This window comes from Chaetodon auriga, chromosome 7, assembly GCF_051107435.1.
Source record: "Chaetodon auriga isolate fChaAug3 chromosome 7, fChaAug3.hap1, whole genome shotgun sequence".
In the NCBI taxonomy this organism is placed as follows: Eukaryota; Metazoa; Chordata; class Actinopteri; order Chaetodontiformes; family Chaetodontidae; genus Chaetodon; species Chaetodon auriga.
In genome coordinates, this window is record NC_135080.1 from 15,234,440 (window position 1) to 15,257,141 (window position 22,702).

At 42.9% G+C, this 22,702-nt stretch overlaps 1 protein-coding gene across 1 annotated transcript in view; it reads left to right on the forward strand.

Annotated features, from left to right (window-relative positions):
• The first annotated feature begins 5,769 nt into the window (after positions 1-5,769).
• The window catches only part of pde2a (phosphodiesterase 2A), a 136,374-nt gene continuing 119,441 nt past the window's right edge, over positions 5,770-22,702 (forward strand). Inside the window, exon 1 of the mRNA XM_076736126.1 lies at positions 5,770-6,099. Coding sequence (XP_076592241.1) covers positions 6,041-6,099 — 59 coding nt within the window. The 5' untranslated portion in view covers positions 5,770-6,040. The remainder of the gene's footprint in view (positions 6,100-22,702) is intronic.

A 22,702-nucleotide genomic window follows, 5' to 3' on the forward strand; every position in this document is an offset into this window, starting at 1 on the left:
TGTGTATTTGTTGAAAGGGGAAGTGGACAGAGTGATACAAGCAATAAACACACACAGAAAAAAAACAGAAACATCTACAGCTTTGCCAGCCTTTCCCAGTCTGGCCCACAGTGTGTGATTTGAACCTACTCCAACTGAGAGAGCGGGTAAGTCTTTGCATGTGAAGGACAGGTAAGGACAGGAGACACACAGGCTGCATTTCACCAGCAGCTTTCAAGACCCCGATCCTTTTCGTCCTTACACCCCAATATGACATTTACAACCATACTGTCGATCCATATGTCTGCTGCAGGCACTACGGCTCACAGCGGTGTCTCAGAACGCTGTCATTGTACCACAGCCTGTTGGAGGATAGCATTATCGCTGATATTATGGCTCAACAGAGAGCTATTTACCAATCAGGCCACAGGCACAGAAAGGATCATAAATAATTAAGCGTCCGTTCAGTCGGCACTTTGAAATTCCAGGAAGTATTAACGACTGGTTTGCCAATAAATGTCTGTAAACACTCCAGGTTGAGGGCAGAAGGTCTAATCAGGATCTGATGTAATCAAGTCAAGGAGCTGATACAGGAGCAACACCCCGGGGAACTCAATCAGCTCAAGTGTGACACGGTTTCTTTTGTCGAATCACAAGAGGATTTTTAGCTTCACGGCCGCTAAACTTTTATGTTGATGTCAGGGGAGTTGTCTTGTTGTTCTTATCTGATTCACAGACCTTGATTAGACCTTGCTCTGGGACGCTCAAGACGAACACCGAGTCTGGCGGTGATATTGATCCTGCTGAGCCATAAACTGAAGCTCGCACTCTGTCTGCCTTTTTTACTGCCACATTATAACATCGTGCTTGTATGTATCACTGCGCTTTTTTGATTTGGGCTCAGTTGGGATGAAATGTCTCTAATCTTATTCTTTCATAAACAAATTAGTTTTTAATGAGGGGGAGACTCCTGGGGGCCACGTTAATGAGACGCTTCAGCTTCAATCACATATTAAAAGAGTTTTAAAATGAACAAGAGCTGCGGCTCGCTGCTCCGCTCATCGGCCTCATCTTATTTACAGCAGCAGCTCTGCTCGGTGTGTTTGAGTACAGACTGGAACAACGGGAACTTCCTGTCTCATAAAAACAAGCTTCGCTGCACTTTATTGCAGAGCACTGGTCAGACGCTGCTGTCACACTGCAGCTGCTGCCCCTTACTATCCCTCTCTGTACTGGAAAGCCTTCATTCGTTTTTAGCTCTGAGTGCTGACAGTTGTCCACAGGGTGATATCAAATTTTATAACATTAATAACATCTGTGAGCACCTTGGACAGGCTCAGAGCCTGGTCAAACTGAGCCCGTGGATTTTAGCAGTAATTCCAACACCATCATACTTACCTGATGGTGTGAAAGCTGGTGGATCTCCGGGTAAATCCCAAACTTGTTTTGTGGATTAACAACTTCTGCTACCTCATCCCCCAAAATCATTAAAAAGTTGCCCCCCAAGGCTGTATTCTGTGCCTCATCTTGTGCACCAATGACTGTCAAGCAGCTGCTTCAGCTCACACTTATCTTAAATATGCAGATGACACAGCGTTGGTCGGGTTCCTAAACCTTACAATTCATCGGTGGAAGGAGACACAGGGTTTTATTCAGAGGTGTTCAGATAATCTTTTGGTCAGTGCAAAGAAAACAAACGAGATGGTTCTAGATTTTAGAAGGAAAGAGACAACAGTCGGCGGCACGGTGGCGCAGCAGGTAGTGCGCGTGCCTCACAGCAAGAGGGTTGCTGGTTCGAACCCTGGGTCGGGCAGGGCCTTTCTGTGTGAAGTTTGCATGTTCTTCCCGTGCATGCGTGGGTTCTCTCCGGGCACTCCGGCTTCCTCCCACAGACCAAAAACATGCTCGTTAGGTTAATTGGTCTCCAAATTGTCCATAGGTGTGAGTGTGAGTGTGTGAGTTGTCTGTCTGTGTGTCTGTATATGTAGCCCTGCGATCGGCTGGCGACCGGTTCAGGGTGTACCCCGCCTCTCGCCCATTGCTAGCTGGGATAGGCTCCAGCCCCCCGCAACCCTGAAATGGAATGCGCGGGTAAAGAAGATGAATGAATGAATGAATGAGACAACAGTCCTACCTCACAAGATTAAGGGTGAATTAGTTGAAATTGACGATCATTTAAGATTCAGTGACAGCAGAGAGTCGTATCCTCCAGAATCTTCTGCACCTCAGGAAATGTTTGTGTTCAAGATGGCGCCAAATTTCAAGATCAAGACAGAAAGTAGGATCACCCGAATCATTGGGGTTCGGGTGACCTTCATGACCTCATCCTCAAACATCATACCCATCCTCTCCACCTGTAATCCTGCAAAATTACAGCAAAGCATTTGTTCTTGCAGCAGTTAGATCACTAAAAGAGATCACGTCTGGTATGTGGATCACGCATACTGTATACTTTGGCTCTATTTTGCTTGTGGATATTTTTGACCATATATAATGTAGATGATGTGTATTTTATATTTATATAGTAAAGTTTACCTTGACCCTGATCTATTTTGTAGTTTTTTATGATATAACAATATCCTACTACCCACTGTGGCCCAATGGATACCAATGCTGGTCTCTAGGTTAGTCCTGACTGAATTATCTCAGGAGCTACTGGATGGATTTCCACAGACACTCACTTGAATCCTAATAACTTAGACGATCCTCTGATTTTTCCTGTAGTATCATTATCAGGTCAATTTTTAATTTCCATAATACTGCATGAGCGAATACCTGTAAAACTAACGACACTCCCATCAGTGTCAGCTGCGCTTTGTGTTTAGTGCTAATTAGCAAATGTCAGCATGCAAACAGAGATGGTGAACATGATAAGCATTAATGTTAACAGTTATCAGCATGTTAATATTGTCATTAGCTCAAAGTACAACCTCACAGAGCCACAAGCTTGGCAGTAGACTCTGTCTTGTTCATACGAGCATATTTATTGTTATCAGATCCGAACTTGAATCAGACTTTTTATGGAAATGTTAGATTTGTTAAAAGAAAAATAGACATATCCCTTTCACTTGAGTCTCTTCAAAAATTCAAACAGCTGCTGCTGTTTATTTATTGATGTAAGAGGAGTGTCCTTTTTAAAAAACACTGGTATAAATACTCTCTCCAGCTGGTGTTGAGAGTCCATTGCAGACATTTCTTTGACCCGAGTCCCAGTGGAGGATCTGTTAGTGCCCACAGTGACTGTTCTGAACCAGGGGCCTCAGGCGCACAAGTTCTACTGGACAAACACACATATAAATACATGTCGAGGCACAGCTGAGCACCACGGATCTGTACGCCAACACAGCAGATGTGACATGTGCGCACGCATCCATGCACACACGTGCACATACACACAAACTTGACATGTCAATAATAAGGTCCGTAGTCTCTCCTCCCCTGACCCTTTCCCTTCATCCTCACCTCTGCATTCTTCCTGTCCCACTCTCCGTGTCCTCTGTCATGCTCTCTTGTTCTCCATCTTCTCCCCCTCCATGTTGCTTCGTCTCCCTCTGTCTTGTCCTCACTTGTAATTGACAGCTCGTGCTTGACCTAAGACGTCTCTATTAAACATCTCAGACACGTTGCATTGTCCCTCTCTATTTCCCGATATGTGTTTCACAAAATTAGGTGCCACAGGCCTCCGGCTGGTGGTTTCCCGCTGTGACAGCAGAACAAGAAAAACATCATCTTGGGTCCAAAATTGACCCCTTTTTAAATTGCTTTTCTGACATGGGTTTGATGTTCGAGGACATTCTACAGCAACAACTGTGTATCTAGAGACATAAAGAACGAGGGAGTTGGACAGAGATACTGAGATATATTTACACAGGCACAACAGATCTGATTTTTGGACTCCTTCTGGTCTTCCTCTATTACACTGAGATAGTCTGGTTTAAATCAGATTTTATCTGTTTAGACAGTGATATGGAGATGATCCACATGCCACAAATTATAAATAAACACACTTTCTGTCGGGGTCTAAATACAGCCAAAGCAGGCCTGTAACCACCGCAGAGGACATTGAAGTAATGCCAATTTATATCTGTCACACAAAATACACAATTTATCAAATGAAGAACCTGTAATATAATCAAATATAATCCCTGCGCAGAGGCACACCACATGTACACCCAAAGCAGTCATTGGCCATCAGTTCTTAATTCTCAGGCTGCCTCCAAACTATATGTTCAATAAAGAAAATTGACGAGAATCTAGGACATGAGACATGAATTACATAAGAAAATAGTGCACAAGATAAAATAGTGCTTCATGTGCTAATCCACCTCTGAACTGTCTGTATTAGCCTGTCACAGATGTTGTTACAGTTAAGTCGTCAGCTGTACTGAGCCGCCCTGTAAGCTTCTGTGCAGTGCAATGTTCAGTGTGTAGATAAACGCTTTGCACGGCAGGCATTTTGATATGTCGTAGCATGTTGGATAACACTAATAATGGCTACATTTCATTTAGGTGTGCCAGTTCAAGGGTCCCGCTGTTCTGCATATCAGCTCTCTGATGTGGCTTATGAAGACTGATAATGGAACAGACACATTATTATTGTTTGTAGTTACGCGTGTGTTTTTCTTGCAATGACAAGTTATAATGTTTGACTTGAAATGTGGTTATTTTTTGTGAATCAGTGGCAGGCCAATTAGGCTTCTTCAAGTTAAAGACTTCAGGCTGATTTTCAATCTCAGGTAAAAGGAAAATATGAAGGTGCAATATCACATTCACACAGGTGTTTGCAGTTACGGCTGATTAGTCCTCTGCCCAGGGTGGAGTTGGAACTACGGTGGAAATTTCCTGAGGTCAACCGAACTCGTTTACTAATAACAATGATAGAGATGATGATTTACAGATGCAACAAGTGTCAAAGATGTCAATCAATCACTGTCTGTAGGCCTCCAATGCCAACACAGCTTTGAGCAGAGGTCTAATCAAAATAATTGAGAACACCTGTATAGGTGGACCGCAGCTGTAGGTTACACAGGACTATGTTATTTTCAGATGCTGTTTAAGATTTGTTTACCTAAAATAGAAACTTTCTATTAGTTTTATGTGAATATATTGTTAAAAAAATCCTTAGAATGTAAAACGTTGGACATCTGAAGCCAGTTGAAGGATATTTAAAGGCCACGAATGTCAACAAACATGTCAAAGGCTCCTGTTTCACTATGCATTGCTCTTGTCGTGAATCCCTGCCGCTTCCTTGTGTGAACTGGAACGGCCATATAAGGCAGAGGATCAGTGTTGGACCTTGAGACCTGCGTCCCGTGACAGACACACTGGAGTACAGTGCAACATGTGGTTTATAATGAACCCTTCCCGCGGTAAGATCTCCACCGTTTAGGAAGTCCTGTCCTGGTCCCAGATCAGCATTTATGAAGCTGTATTCAGGGTGCAAGAAGAGGCGTGTGCCTGCTGGGAGTTGTACGAAAATGCGCAGCTGAGGTGTGAAGATACAACTTTGATGTGCACGGATGAATGACTGTGGCTGGCGCTCATGGAGCAGGCAGGAAGACAGGCAGCGCACGCGGACGAGTGACGTGCCAGCTCCGGTTTGACTGACGCATCTTTGTCCGTTGATGTGTCCATGTGGCGTTGGACGTGAAACTACCGGCTAAGCTCTCTTCCACTCTCCGTCTCTCTCTCTCTCTGTCTCTCTCTCTCTCCCCCTGTCTCGCCCCCTCCCTCTCTTCCTCTCCGTTCAGCCGTTATATCCTCGCTCACCACAGCTCGAGTATCAGTTACCGGGTCCCGACCAATCCCCGCGCGCTGTCAGAGCTCGAGAGGGAGACAGCAGCGGAGAGCAGACCGGAGAGAGGCTGACAGAGACAGAAGAGGAGAGACGAGGCGAGAGGAGCACACGCACCCAACCATCTCTCTCTCTCCATCCATCGTCTATCCTCCTTCACCCCCTCCCAGCGCGCGGGCAGCTCCCTCCCTCCTGTTTCCTCGCCCCGCAGGTCCTCCTGACTGCAGCTGTTTGGGTGAGCCAGGGAGGCGCGAGGCAGGATGCGCGATGGGACAAGCGTGCGGACACGCGCTCCTCTGCCGTAGCCAGCCGCCGTCCTCAGAGATGTAAGTGTGTGTCTAATAACTATGTAACTCGGTGTTGTGTTTTGACCGTGAAGCCGCTCTCCTCTGCATACACTGCAAACAAACCGGACGGCTTTGGAGGCACATGGCGCCTGTAGCATTGAGTCAAGTACAGGTTGTTGGTGTGATAGTAGTGTGTGTGACCTGCTGGGTGTCATTGTGCGCCCTGACAGGGGCACGGAGGAATCCGTGAGAGCTGTGCAGGCAGCTGTCAGTGTGAGTGGTGGGCATAAGCCCTGTAGCACACTTCCGTCACACTGAAATATCCCCGAAATGTTCTCCTAGTGTGTCTGCTCTGCTCTACAGAGAGTTTAGTGACTTTATCGTGCCTTTCTGAGTATCATAACGACACTCTGATAGGCTCCTCTTCGTCTAGTATCTCCACTGGGACAGATTTGCTGTGATTGCCCCCCTAATTCAACTTTCTCCGTGACGGTCGTAATGCAAAGCAGTTTTTTAAAGGGCTGACTTTTCGCAATGTGTGACTGCTGTGTAAGGATAAACAACAGCTAAAGGGATTTTTCACAAACCCCAAATTTGTTCTTGTTAATGTTTTATAACGGATCTCTTCCGCATTAGTTAATGATTTATTAACCATTAATAAAGCCATTATCGCCAACCTATTAACCCTTTATAAAGAACGCCCTTTTAAGTTTTTGGATTAATTTGAGAATAAATGGTCCTTCTGTGCAGTTGTGTCCTTTGAAACCTCCAAAATGCATCATCGCAGAGCTTAAAACAAGGCGGCTTTTCAGCATGAAAGGCCATTCTAGACCCTGAGGCTGTTTTTCTTGGTCATGAAAATTGGCATTTTGGAGATAAGTGGTTTCCATAGGACAGCAGATGTGTGCCATGGATCAAAGGGGGCTGACATGATCATTGTAACAGTTTTAATGCAGCGAAGCAGGCTGCTGTTTTTATGAAGTGCTTATTATGTGTTGAGAAGTGTCTCAGAGGGGTGTTCATTAAACTGTGTGCTGATTGTTAAGACCGTTAATTGTGGCGTTGCTGTTCACTCTGTCTGTTTACCTTGACTGTCTCCATAAAAATGAACTTTCAAATGTCAGGGCCACACTCCATGTTTAGCTAAGTGTTAGTTAATAAGGTAGCGCCCTCCTGGTATTGAACCAGGTTTCTTCTGTTTGAAATGAAAGTTTGCCATGTAAACACACAGCGGCTGCTCTCAGATTTAGTGACGCATCTGCTGCTGACTGAGTCCCATGATTGTGATCGAAATGCATGGCTGGTCAAACAGCATGCACATACTGTATATATGGTGAGAGCTTCCCTCGGGACGTGTCTGATGTCTGTACTCTGAGCTTTTTTTTAACAGTCCATCCCCTTCCCCCTCTCTCATAGCTGAATTGCATCACTTCTGGACAGTAATGTTGTGATGCCATCATGCACTGATTGCACAAAATATTAGAGACATCTCCCTCCTTTCAAGTTTCAACCCCCATTTGTCTAAAAGTTGAAAAAAATCCTCATCTAAGGTGTTTGAATCTCTTTATCTCCTCCTTCATCATTGGTTCAAGTTCAATGAGGGAAACCAGTGGAGGATAATGGCTCTTACTCACCTCACCAGTGCTTGTCAGGAAAGACTTAAGCTTCTCATGGTGGGCATTAGTTGGTCAGTCTTGGAGAAAATACCCAGAGACGTGGAGGAATAATGAATCTGCCAGGTGGACGTCAGTGATGTCTGACATGCAATTAGTTTCAGTAGCTGGTCTCACCTGCTTCTCAGTTTGACTTAGAGACCAGTGTCGGTTAAGGTCATGAAGTGTGATGCTGTCGCGAAATACACAGGAGCAGCTGTCATGCCTGTACCCACTGGGGTATGTCCCCATCTTGTGATCAGATATAACCATTTAGGCTGAACATCCACAGCGTTTTTATCATTGTGATGGTTTCCTAGAGCTTTGAATCCCTGGATTGTAGTTTTGAGTGCCAAGCTCTGCAGTTCGAGGAACCACACACATGAATTCTGCTGAAACTGAGACCGTTCACCTCCAGTTTGTGATGTTTGTGTCTTTATGTCGCTCTGTTTGAAGCAGGACCACGTCTTCCTGTTCAATGCACTTTGTTTATCTGCTCTTATCGTCTTGCATAATTATAGCAGCCGTCGGGCATCGCCAATGTTAATCTGTATTTGGGTGTGTGTGTCTGTGTGCCAGCGGGTGTGCATGTGAGCGGTCTCCGGCCTGAAAAATATTGCAATTTACTGGATTGACGCCAGGAAGTCAGATCCCCAGGCCTCCTGCTCAACACACAGTCATAGCCACACATAGAAAAGCACTGAAATACACAGCAGCAGCAGCAGCAGCAGCAGCAGCAGCAGCAGCAGCAGCAGAGTTGTAACCCGACTCCTGATGAGTGAGCATGTGTGTGTGTGTGCGTGCGCGTGTGTGTGTGAGAGAAAAAGAGAGAGAAAGGATGCTGATGTTGCACTGTGTTATCATCAGTAATGGGCTCATCAATACTAAAATATTCAGAGAGAGAGAGACCGACAGAGAGAGAAAAGAGACAGAGAGGGGAGAGGGAGGAAGTGAAAGCAAAGAGAAAGCCGAGAGAAAGTGTTGTGAATTGAGTTTGCATGCTTTACCACGTGTTTATGTTTGTGTATCGACAGAATGTGTGCACTTCAGCACAACATTTGGCTTAAAAACAATGAAATCACTGACTCACATTTGGACTTGATTGTCTCCGAGTGCACAGAGCATTCAGATAAAACTACAACGTGAATGCTCAAACTGCTGATACGTGTATTTACTTTGTAGGCTGGCAGAAGATAACTGAAAGTGTTTAACTTGCTTTTCCTGTACACAAGATCATGAACTGTTTTACATCCAAATAAACAGAAAATAATTTAAATTGAGCAAATGGAGCTGCCCCCAGTTCAAGTGCAATTTTAGGATGCAATTATTTTTCAAATACTAAACTGAATTAATTATTGGGTTTGCTTGCTCCCATTCATTTTCTGCATAAATGAAATATTATGAGGTGACTGGCAATGCCTGGATGCCGTGAAACTCCTCCAGCTGAATCATCAGAACGAAAGATGAGCAACCGCGTAAGAAAATCTGTCTCTGTAATAAAAAGTCAAATGTCAAGAGTGTAAGAGCGGAAGGAAGACAATGGTTGGCTCTTCAGGAGCTTTTAGGTACCAAACATCAGCTTTGCGAACAGCTTTGTGAAATTTTAATAACACATTCAGCAATTTTAATAAATTAGGTTTGGGATTCTGGATTTGGCTCTAAAGTGATTTTAATAACCGGTGAAGTGTTTTGATCCTCATCACAAAGATGAAGGATTTTTAATTTGCGACAGCTCAGATTTGTGCCTCTGGCCGTACCGAACAGAAGAACAAACTCTATTCCTCTGAAACACAGCTAAAAGGAATCCCAAACCGCACACTGTAACAGAAACCGAGTATCATCAAATTATCCAGGAGACACTCTTGGACGTGAGAAGCGGAGAGGTTATCACTAAAAGATAACCTCTGATGTTAATATACAGCGGAGAACACTGCTTTCAGACCCTCTAACCCTGCTCCGCTCACTGCTCCACTGCTCTCCATGTGCAGCTTTAACAGAACCAGTGAGGATAATGGAGGTCACATCCACACATGAACTGTTTAAGTGTCATCCCGAGGCGCACTCAGACACTTATTTTCATGCATATTTAAGCTGCATAAAACACACACTTAAACGTTTGAAGACATTGTTATATAGACACAGTGCAAGTGTTTTATTTGCTTCATGCACGCATACAGCCAAGTGTATGTAAATGTATACAAAGAAATGCAGCTTCCCAGCATGGAACGACACTGAATTGTACTCACGCATATAACCAATGTAAAGTCTTCAGTTCATCTAAATAGCATGTCTGTGGACCTTGGTTGGAAACCAGAGTACCTAGAGGACACCCACATGTAATTTTTGTTTTATGGTTAAAGAAAAAGTCTCTGAGTAAAAGTTAAAGCAACAGGAAACTTGATGTAGAATCAACTTTTTCCCCGTTCAAAGAGATGCACATTCTGATGGAAGATCACACACCAGGAAGGGAGGAAAGTCTCTTTTGTATTCAAGGCAAATCAAGAAGGCAATGCAGATGGTAAGAGGTGTTTAGCTTCACCACTGTACCGAATTGATTGAACTCGGTGCACTCAATAAATGCCAGTATGCTACTACTGTGTCTGTATTTAAGCCAGAGGGAAGGAGATGGATGCATTAATTAAGCGATGCCAACAAGCTCTTTAACGTTAATGTTAAACTGAGAATAATCTATATAATATGATGTAATGTAGCTGTCCCTATCATCAGTGGAGTGGAAATCCATTTTATAGTTTGTTTTAGCTTAACGTTGTTTGGTTCTCCTTGACTTGTCTTGTTATCTGCCAGTGATTTCCTGTTTTATCCAATTTGATGCATCTCACTAATCGCTAACGAGCGAGAGAAAATGAACTTACTTTTAGTCTTAGATTTAACGTATAGCAGAGCTAATCTGAATCAGTATCATGCACCTCTCTATCAAACTGTGAGCGGAGATCAGTTAGTCTTCACTGTGAAGCAGCTACAGGTACGTGGTACATGAAGAAGTTTAGATGGCTTTAGGGAGTACACCTTTACATCACTGAAAGACAATAATGGTGCTCTGACAAACTGTAGTACAGAGGAGAAGATCTGAAAACAATGATCTTCTTGAACCCTAAGGCACCTTTTATGAATCACACCTGCAGACCTGCCCTGCAGCTGTGATTGGACAGTTCATTATATTTAATTACCACAAGAACAACTTTCGCATATAATCAAAAGTTTCCCTCTGCGTGAAATGTAATAACTTTGCATCAATTATTGTTGCTGTCTCTTTTCCCCCTTTAAAAATTCCTTTTATTTCACCTCATTTGTCATTTTGTCGTCCATATCGTGGTACATGTCATGAGCGACTGTGTGCTTATGCAGCGTTTATCATGTTTTCCTGCCACCTCTGCCGTTTCTATTGTGGGTTCTGCACAAGAATAGACAACCTGGCCAGCTGGACACTTGTTATGACTGTTTCACACACCTTATTAGGAAGCGTTATTTTAAAGACGGAGGCTAGAGTTACAGTTAGGTTGAGCTTAAGGTCTCATATGTTGCAGGTTTACAGCAAGTTTAGTGTTGGAGGAAGGTTTAGATTAAGTACAGTATACAACAGTTATAATAAGAATACGACTCCAGGGAACGAGCTGAAATCAACACAGTGTCAGTGCAAGTGTGTGTGTGTGTGTGTGTGTGTGTGTGAGACAGAGAGAGAGAGCCTGGAGGTGTCACGGGGAAATGAGCTTGACAGCTCCCATGGTTCCCAGCTTTGGCTCCAGCAGCTCCTGTCAGCCTTCTTATCTCTATGGACTGTTGCCACAGACAGGTGTTTCTGTGTGTGTGTGCCTGTGCAGACGTGTGTGTATAAGAGTGTGTATGTGTTTACGAGGGTGTCAGTGTATATAAATTACAAATGTGCGTGTGTGTATGAGTACAGTTGTTTTGCTCTCAGAAATGCAATGGACAGCCACTGCTGTGTGTGTGAGGTGTTTTTTTGAAGATGTTTTTGTCAGTGGCTCGAACTGGCATATGCGTGTCTGCTTACATGTGTGTATTTGTGTGTGTGTGTGTGTGTGTGTGTGAGAGCGTGCTCTCTTGAGAGATTAAGGTGGGAGGTGAGGCAGCTGTGTTTGGGACACAGCTTTGGCTTAATTAGAAAACAGCATCAAGTACTTCTGTGTGTGCGGCGAGACCCTAATTGATAGGCAGCGGAGGTGTGTGAATGTACTATGTGTGGGTGTGTGTGTGTGTGTGTGTATGTGTGTGTGCGCTCGTGACTTATAGGCTGAGGAGTAAATAACTTTAAACAAACATGGCGTTATCTTGCATTGACTACTTTAGTTTGAAGGCCATTTCAGTTTCAGTGTGATCTGTTTTAGTTTGTATAGGTGCAGCTTTACTCGTGTGTTTTTTGCAGGTAACATGTGTGTCTTTCTCTAGACGAGTGTGAGGCGTGGGTGTGAACATTACCCGCACACCTGATCTCTTACAAACGTGGTGGTAAGACTAAATCCTGCAGTGGCACACTGTACGTGAAACAGAAGCGACTATTTGAAGTAACTGCTGGAAAGTGGGAGATAAAAATGACACAAGATGACTGAAGTGAATTATTTATGAATCTCAAATTCACAGACACCAAAAATGCTTTCACACAGCTCGAAATCTCGCAAGTTCACAGTGTAGCAAGGAGTGATTACTTACTCTCACATCCTGTTTTTCATCCCTGTGGGTTTTGTGTCCATTTTGTGCAGATAAGGGGCCTGAAATGGTGTCAGTGAATCCCATGACGCCGTTTAGCTGAAGTGATTTCATTTTGTCGTTGTTTGCCGTGTGCGTCGCTACTTTTGTGTGTTGTTATCTGTTCTAATTATTTTTATTGCTGATATTACTGATATTCATCAGGTGTTGCTGCTGTAAATCCATAGCTGCTGTGTCTGTTGCCGCTGTTGATTGAGCAGACGTTTTAGCATTAGCTGCAGATATGTGTGTCACTGCTTTGAGCGATAGATTTAGCCGTTTGTTGTCCAAAGTTACATTGATGTCATTATTGTGAACGTTATGGTCGGCGTTGTTGTGCTCGGCCTCTACAATAGACTCGCAGAGTGTGTTCCTGTGCTCTGCTTCCTCTTGCCCTGACTGCAGGCCTTTTTCTTATCGATCAGCTCTATTGATTGACTCACACAGAGATAAAGCCACTGACAGGCTGTAAGTGTGGCATTTTGGACATTCAGGGGTCTTGTGATGCTCGCAGTGAATGCATATACACACCGCGCGTACATAAACACACACACACACATGCCTCATACATAGGAGTAATTTTTTTCACAAAAGGCCGATTGTATTTCTGTCTGCAGGCGACTATGCGTCCAATATTTTGACATATGCTCCTTCAGCACTCGGCGGCTATTTTTACGCTCATTGCTACATGGAAACATGGTGATGATTGTTCTGATCACATGGACAATAAACTATTGACTGTTTGTGTATCTGTCTGTCCTCACTGTCTGCATACGGCCCCTGTTGTTGAGCATTGCATCGGTTTACTGGTTTGTTGTTATTTCCGACCGACTAACTCTCTATTCTCTTCATCATCATGTTTGTGTGCCAATGCCTCCATCTATCCCCTGTTCTCCTTTTTGTGCTTTCTCACTTCTCGGTCCCACCTCTACACCCTTGAAATCCCACCTGCCAGACAGAGATGGAGAGAGGGGGACAGGTGTGACAGGGAGAGGAGGAGGCTGCTGAGATGGCTTGATAGATGAAGGGCAGGTGTTTCATCCAAAGAGTCATCCAGGTTGCCTGGCGACTAATGGTGTCACAGGTTAGCCTACATATAGGGGTATTATATTCTGTCAGTCCTGGATGTCATGTCTTCATCCTTTGATCTGTCTGTACGCACATGTTCATCAGCACATTTGGTCATGTGAACCATGTGTGTGACTCAGCCTGTGTGTGTGTGTGTGTGTTTGTAAAGGTGTGTTTCTTCAAAGGCTTCGTGACAAGTGTGTTACAAGGCTGCTGCACATGTTTACTGGAGGTTTTTCGTCCTTCTGTTTTCCTTTTTCCCGGGAATATGGTTGAGCACTGAACAAATGACAGCTGAGTGTGTGTTTGTCAGCCAAATGAATCCAGACAGTCATACTTTGGGATTCATCAAATGTTTTACTTGAATTACTTTTTAGAAATGCGGAAGCGTTTTGTAAAGGCACAATGTGTGATCCAAATGTAAACAAAAGGTCAGGCTCGACCCAAAAATAGTTTCAGCTGTCACTAAACAAAACCTGACTTCAGGTTCTTGGCATTAGATGATACTGTGGTGGCATTTCATATGAGTACTGTCTGTAAACATTGGAGAAAAACAGGCACATTGTGAATTATGATTGAGGAGTTGAGAAAGTCATGAAACACTGATTGGGCCTGTAAAAGTTTAGATTTTCCCTCCACTGTAAGATAAATCATGATGTTTATGTTTTAGGTTTATTACGGTAAATGTCATTTGAAACACTGGGTGATTGTGCTGCCTTTAGTTATTGTATTAAACATTTAAAGTATCTTTTATCCCTCAATACTTTTCTAAATTGAATATTTTTATATGTGATTTTGCAATGACATTCCTATATTTTGATCATTTCTGACTTCCGAAACCCCTCCTACCCTTACCAGCCCTCTAGACCAGTGGTTGCCAGTCCTGCTGGTTTTCATTCCCACCATTTAATACTAACTCATTTTCACCAGGGACACCAAGTGATTGCTGTTAACTATTGCTCAAATGGAAAATCAGCAGGGCGACTGCGCTCCCCGCTGCTTTTCTACTGCTCCGACTGGATGTGGCAAGTACATCCAGCACTGCGAAAACCTGTGTGCAATAATTTCTGTATTTTTTATAACTAAATGACATGAGACACTCTCGCTGCAAAGTCTTGCCCTGACTGTTCTGTGTGTAATTAGAACAGCACTCAAAGTCTGATTAGATAAACTGTCATCTTGATGCAGACAATAGAAGGTTGCAGGCACATCCTATAGTGTGCAGTGACAGTCCCAAAGCCAAAGATATTCAATTTACAGCGATATATGAAAAAGACTAAAGTAGCAAATCCTCACATTTGAGAAACTAGAACCAGAGATCGTCAGTCTGCTGAAAGGTGTTTTAATTGTTTGCACTGTAGTACAAGTTTTTACAGCAGACAGACCAAAGGGATAAATATATTCTCCTAAATAATAAATACTACTGCTGCTACTACTAGCAGAGTAGTAATAGCTTTGGCTGCTTTTTTCGTTGGCACTTTTCAAAGTGCTTTACAGCTGAGTTGAGTCAGACCCCAAACACAGCAGGTTAAACCATGGGCCAACCGATGAAGGAAAAGCCAACCAAGACACACAATCATACGGTGAATGTCGAGGATAAAAGAGCTTAACACATAAAAGAGTCATCAAGTTTTTAAAGAGTAGAAAGAGTTAATAGAAAGTCAGCTGCGTTAAAATAGCTTTGAGGAGAGATTTAAAAGAGGAAACTGACCTAGCACAGCTAAGGTCATAGATGCAGGCCTGACCACAAAAACCTTGTAGTCCCCTGCTGGAAGACCACAAAGTGGAGTTAACATATCAACAACCAGACCCACCTATGTGTCAGGCCTTACATGTGAACAGTGAGATCTTTGAATGTGTCCCAAAGCTTACAGTTTGCCAGTGTAGTGAAGCTCATCACTTTGATGATGATGATGATGAGTGTACAAGAGATTGCAGTAATCAAGACTGAAAGAGATGAGAATGAGCTTTTCAAGGTCAGAAGGAGTTAGTTATTTTAGCCATTTGGGGGTAACAACTACTCCCGTCTTCTTTGCACTGGTCTTGATTTTGGCAGTCAGGAAAACTCATCTCTGATGCAATATTCAAAGGAAAAAAAGTGCCCAAAATTCATCCAGATGGCTTGTTTTACACAAACTCTCTGTAGTTACTCCTTTCACTATTTGGATTAACTGTACAGTTCATCAGCTGTTCTGTAATGTTATTGTTATGCATTGAAACATATGAAACATACATAAAATATGTTGCTTAGTCAGGGAAGGTCAGTCTACTCAGTGATAGAAAAGGGGTCTCTGAAGGAAAAAGGTTAGGAGACACTGATCTAAAATGGGCATGCAGATTAAAAAGAGTATTAGCCCTGGTATTGATCCCTGGGGAATACCACAAATGAAAGTATGCAAATATACAGAATATTAATCCTATTAACAGATAAACATGATAGAAATTAACAGATTTGTTCCATTTCTAATAGACTGAATAAGTTGTTGCAAGCAGTACAGCAGCAAGTGCTACCACTCTGAAGAATAACATGTTTAAATTTCTGAAGGCATGCTGATCTGAGGTGATGAGCTGCAGACAGACGCACAGAGCTGGGATCATACGCGAGAGAAAACGAAGACATCACGGGGCCTCTCAGAGAAAACTGGTGATGGGCATTATGTAAACTCTGAAGTAACTCTGTATACCACGCTGTCACAAAGTGCTCTTGAGTTCAGTCATTTCCTCAGTGAGGTCCAAATACAGATGGACAGAAATGTTAAGTGCTTGTACCAGAAGCTTTTAAAATGCACAACAGATTATAGTTATAAATCAAGTCACACCAACTGAACTGTGGCAGAGGTTGGATTCATTTACGTTAGTACAGGATTTGTAAAAATATAATGAACACATCTACTGTGAGCAACAATAGGCCGGTGTTATATTCTGAATAATTATGAAAACATGAAATCTGGATCTATGTCCAAATGTGAGACATTTGAATGGTCCATTAAATGATCTTTTAATATTCAGCATATTCCTACAAAGTTACCACCAGAGCTGCATTCATTTGCTTTGGGGAACTCAGGGCAAAAATGAGCTGCTGGGCTTCATCGCACTGTCTGTGAAATAGATAAACTGCAATCAATCAGTTTCATAATCGATGAATGTGCTGATTGTTTTCTTGATCAGTGAACTAGAAACATGTTTGATGTTCGTAAATGTACATATGTATACGTGTGTAAACACATTATTCTTGCCTGACCCTGATGAAGACGTAAGCCCAAACGTTGGGCTTTGATTCAGCATAATGCTGTTTGAATAAAGAAGTCTATAAATAGAGCACATCTGTATGAGGTCCTGTCCTCTCAAGAACCCGGAACCATTGCGTGTTTTGGCTTGAAAAATGTGTTAAAAGCTTTAATTGAATATTAAAATGATTTTGTGGCGATTGACTAATTGATTAAACGACTAGTAATTGCAGCTTTTTAACAAACATCAATTAAAGGCAGGACATGTTTGTGACAGCTATATCTTAAGTGTTTTGCAATGAGATAACAGTTGAATATTTCGGCTAAAAATGTCCTTTGTGGCTGGACAGTGCCTTCGTTTGTTTGACCTATTGTGTCACATTTTAGGACACATGCATGTAACACAGTGGTGGAGAGACTATAAACTGCTCCCAGACAAACGCACAAAGGTTGTCCTTGACCCATGCTTGTTTTCCAGTGGGAACACACTCTGCCGTTGGCTGCGTATGTGTGTGCTAAAGAAGAAATAGCACACACATAAATACAGGCTTACACACACACACACACACACACACACAGCCACATAACTAATTACTTGAAAGTCTTGCAGAGAAGTGCAGTGAAACGGTCTGTTATGACGAGGTGGAATTCATTTGCATTCAGACAGTATTTCCTCAGTTTGATTGGCTGTTAAAGCAGCAGCCGCCCCATCAACAGTGTCTGTCTCTGGAACTCTTATAACCCCTAAATGATAACGACAGACAGACACCAGTAACCACATGCACACACTCACACACAGACACACACACACACACACAGATAGACACGGATGCAAACACTGTTCTGCAGTGTGAATCTGAAGTTTTTAATTAGAGTTTATGCTCATTTTGCTGCCCTGCTGTCAAGACTAATAAGACTCTTGTGTGTGTTTATTCTCAGTTCAATACGCGCGTGTGTGTGTGTGTGTGTGTGTGTGTGTGTGTGTGTGTGTGTGTGTGTGTGTATGAGAGAGAGGAGCTGTCTGTCCTGCAAAATATTTTTTATTATACATACATCTGTCAGTGTGTCCCTTCCCATTTTCTGTTATCAGTGACCCCAACTGGTCGCTTTTCACCTATCCCATCATGCCTCTAGTCCACACACACACACACACACACACACACACACACACACACACACACACACACACACACGCACACACACACACACACACACACACACACACATTCATATTTGCCCGGAGGCTCTTCTTCATCTCTGCCTCCCTCACTGTCTCCTGTTCTTGTCTGGTGTCTTTTTTTTTCTTCTTTACTTTTTAAACATTTTGTCAAGTCAAGCAAAAAATGAACAATTTTTACTGCCAGCAGGGAGTCCTTGCAGGGTTATATGTTCTGTTTGTACATGCGTGTATTTCTGCATGTCTGCACAAACATACTGTAAATGTACATCCATGTGCAGACAGCTGCATTTAAGCGCATTAAGTGAAAAAACAGATATTATATGAAAGGAGTGTGCGCGCGCTGTATTCTGTGGTGTGCTGCGCGTCTCCTGACGTGTGCCTCCAGCTCGGGTTTGCTTCCCTCCACCTGGAGGTTACAGGTGCACATGTGTGTCGTAGTTGCAGGGATGTCTCCAGGTGCAGCCTCCTGCTCAACATCAAAGATGCTATGGAGAGAGTTTGTGTGTCTTTGACGGGCCTAACCTCTGTGTTGTCAGGAGCGCAGGGAGAGTTTAAGTCTTTGATGGGCCCATTGCACCTATTTAAAGTCTTCTTTGAGAAGCTTCCTCATGGTGGAGTGGATTGATGTCTAAGAGAGGGGCACACTTGCTTTCATCTCTTTTGTCTTTTTCCATCTCTCTACCTCTGCTGTAATCTGCTTTTTTTCCCCTTCTCTTTGCATCTGCATCAGTGTGTTTATCCCTCGCCCTGCCTCTCTCCTCTTGACCGCCTGCCTCTTTCATCCTCGTCTTTTGCCTCTTCGATAAGGACAAGAGATTGTGTGCGCTGTACCGTCGGCTGTTTTCTCTGTGGTCAGATTGCATCGGGGCAGAGTCCCTAACTAGGCAGTCTGGGAAGCTACTTTGATATTGCTAACGATTTGAAGTCAGTAATGAGGAGGTGGACTCAGTCCTGATAGGAGCCGGCCTTCTTTGAATCACAGTTCCGCCTCATGTTTGCTAATAGTGTTTGTGCTGTTTTGACTTCTTGTTTCCTTGATCTGACTGATATGCCGGCGGTCAGACAGGGTTGGTTTTCTGGGCTGCACTGGGAGTAAGAAACAAGATAGTGGCTTCAATAAAACCTCATATTCTCTTCTGTTTGGAAACATTTAAACAGCAGCTGCACTTAATGAAACAGAGCTGAAAAGGAGAACACACCATGTGTCGCTCCAGCTGTTGATGAAGCATTTTGTATTGAAGAGACGCTCTACTTTGTGCATTTCCTATTTTACCCTCTTCTGTGCGCTTTCAAAGGGGAGCACAGTCAGACTACATCCGTCATTGTGAGCAAGACAACAACATAATTTGCCCACTTCTTGGCAAAACGCAGGGTCTGGTCTGTGAAACATTGCAAAAATCAGAGCTGACACATTTTTCAAATGAAATTTACCACAGCAGCCAAACCATTAGCCCGTAAATTAAATAACAAATCATTGTAATTGTCATTGCAATGAAAACATTTGAAAATCAGCCTTTAAAAATATGTTGGGCTTCCACCGCAAAGCTACTTCTGCTGCAGAATGACATAAAAACAGCTCTGATGGATGTGACCGTTATGTTTCATAGATTCCTTGATCTCAGATTTTCGAAGCTTTAATTGTTTCCTCTAGCTGTTTGTGTTGGTACTCTGCATTTTTTAGATGTCTATCTGTTTTATCAAGAGACAAGAAAACTCTCCTCCTGTGTATTTTCTCTCTCCTACCCACTTCCTCTTCTTCCTCCCTCTCTTTTCTCTTTCTTCCTGTCCTGTGCAGTACATACTCTCCTGTTGTTTTACTGAATTTGCTGTTGTGTTTTTGTGTTAGTGGGAGCAGCGGGCATTTTTGAGGGCCCCTTTATTCCCCTTTCCTGTTGTTTTGATGTCAAATGCATCAGTACAGAGCATCAAAATTCAGCGTGTGTCTTTCTCCTGTCTGTGCTTCCTGTTCTTCCTCTTTCACCTCCTTTTGGTTCGTTGTTCTCAATCTCAGTGCTTGTTAACAGCATGTACGCCTCTTCCCTGAGTCACAACTTTGATAGATGAGCCAATCTTATTTACTTTTATGAATGTGGGGAATGAAACTTATTACTTAAATGATTTTACTTACTGTTTTTATTTTTTACCATAGCCTGGATTCTTTTTTTAAAGCAAGCTAATCGATTTAAACTGATCTTCACCCTGATTTTCTGTCCCTGCATCCAAATTTGTTGTGCTTTCTGCTGCCAGAAGACACAGTTTACTGCTGTTTCCAGCACAATGCATTGAGCCTCTAACAGGGATTTCCAGAAATTTCATGGCTGCAGCCACAAGGAGAAAAAAGTATATAGTTCTGGGCCATGATCCTTTTGATCTATGAGACTATCCTAATGAGTGAGTACTCTAAGTACTTTTTTATTGTACACTTGAAACTGCAGAAAGATGTCAAAGTCCTGAGATGACCACGGGTCCAAAGGAGTGATGTTTTCTCTTTCATATGCAGATACATCACACCCGAAACTCCAGTGATTAAAGGCTCTTGATGGGATCAGATTAACAGTTTCCACCAGGACACTGATCAGATCAACCAGCTGGGTGGCTGCGACGCAGGAATGCTTCCTGTGGCTGTTTCCCCACATATTGACCCAGAGTTTTCAATAGGAACTGCATTTAATTTAGTCAGCAAGCCAAAAATAATTTTAATTTTAAAATAACTCATGTGCCATATAAATTAAGGTGTGGGCCATAGTTTTGACGCCTCTGGCTCAGAATATGCTTCTGGTGGCAATCAACAAATGATGAATCTATTGCGTGATTCCGATCTAAAAATAAGATTTTCACCAGTAGTCTTGAGGTATGATTTTGATTTTGATACTAAAAAGACAGCTGTAACGATAATAAATCCAAAGTTCTGTTGAATGCTTTTGTTCTGTACAGTATAGAGCTCTTTTGTCCATGCACACACACTCTGGAGCACGTGAGAATACACTTCCTCATATGCTTTTTCCTGCTGGTCTGCCCCTTCTGATACATAATGCATTACAACTGAGACCAAGTGGGCATCCTCCGTCTCTCTTTCACCCATCTCCCTCCTCCCCCCCTCTCCCCCCCCTTTCCATCTCTCTCTTTCCTCTTCACCGCACTTTTTCCTCCTTCTCCTTCACCTCCTTCCACTCCCAACGCTGTTGTTGTCCTGTCACCCCCCCCCCCCCCATCAGCTCCTGTCTCCAGTCATCTTTCTCTCTCCATCTTGTTATGTGTTACTGTATCATTAGGTCCCAGGCCAGCAGTAATTTATTCATAGAGGTACGCTGGCTGGCCTGTCCCACAATGGAAGGATGGATGTTGGACAATAGGGAGCTGACAAAAGATGCTGGAAAAGATGGCGCGGGTAAGGAGAGGAATGTGATGACAGGCGCTTCAGACCCTCTGAGGTCTGGGCCTGTGTGCACAAAGAAATCACATCTATTAATTAATTGAAAAAAACATTATTTTTCACACAATGCCACAAACCGCAGAGGAAATGTTTGCTCAATTGTCAGCAGTTGAAAAGTGCTGATAATAAAATGTCACCCAAACTGTCAGAGAGATGTGAGTTTAGGGAGGATCCATTCTGGCTGTGCTCCTGTGTACCTGTACACTGCGTCCTCTGCTCTGGGAGACGTTTCTTGTCTAAAATCCGACACCGACAGATTTACGTCTTCTCTTTTATCTTTGCGTCCTCATAGTTTGAAGTTCCCCTCTACTCAAAAATGTGTTTCGTGTATTTTTAGTTTACTTTTGCAGAACGATGTATGTGCAGAGTTTGACAGTAGAGAGCTGTTCTCACAGTCGTCTGCTGAAGAGGGAGAGCTCCTCTGTGCTCACCTTAAATCTTACACCTGTACATAAATACTAGAAATATCAAACCTCATTATTCTAAGCAAGTAATTTCTTAAAACATGTCTGGTTTGGGGGTATCCCGAAAGACCTTAAAATCTTGTTTTTCTTGGTTGGCTTCTGAGAGGGAATGATAATTTCTTCACCTCTTTTCACTCACCAATAGTATAATATATAATAGTGCAATAAAACTATTAAAACTTCATTTTTTCTGCATTAAGGGTGTAAAACTTGTGTAAGAGTGGGCTGGGAGAAAAGGAGACAGGAGGATAATGAATATTTGTGCTCTGCATTCAAAGGTCAAAACATGAACATAGATATAACTGGGAATGGGGGAATTGGACGGTGGCCTTTTGTAAAACCTTGTTTGGACACAGTGTTTTCTCTGCTCAGGGCATCAATATGCTGAACTCCTCTGAGGGATCAGACATGTAAGCCTGAATCGTTTCATTAAGTTTTTATGGTATTTTTATTGTATTTCTGTTTGTGCGCTGCAGTGTTGTCTTTTGAGTTGTGTGTATGCGTATAGAGAGGCCTGTTGAGGGAGGGGTGTGGCAAAGTAGCTGTGGCTATAAATGCTGTGATATGTAGCATTGGCCCATTTACAGTATGGGCTCATAGAAATAGATAGATAGATAAATAAGGACATATTTTGGTTTTAATGCAACACACTGTTTAGACTTAGTTGATTGTTCAGATGTACAAAAATAATTAAGAAGCATCAGTTGAAGAATGCAGCCCCTTGAAGTGCATCATCCAGGAGTGTATTGGGTGTTTGTGCCGTGGCCACACAACTACAGACAATCAATGAAGCAGTTTGCAGGTGTGTTTGACTCATGTTTAGCTCCATTTCACCAGCTGGGTGGTGGAGCACAAAGCAGAAGCACTGTTGCTGTGGTTACCTGCAGGTTATCATA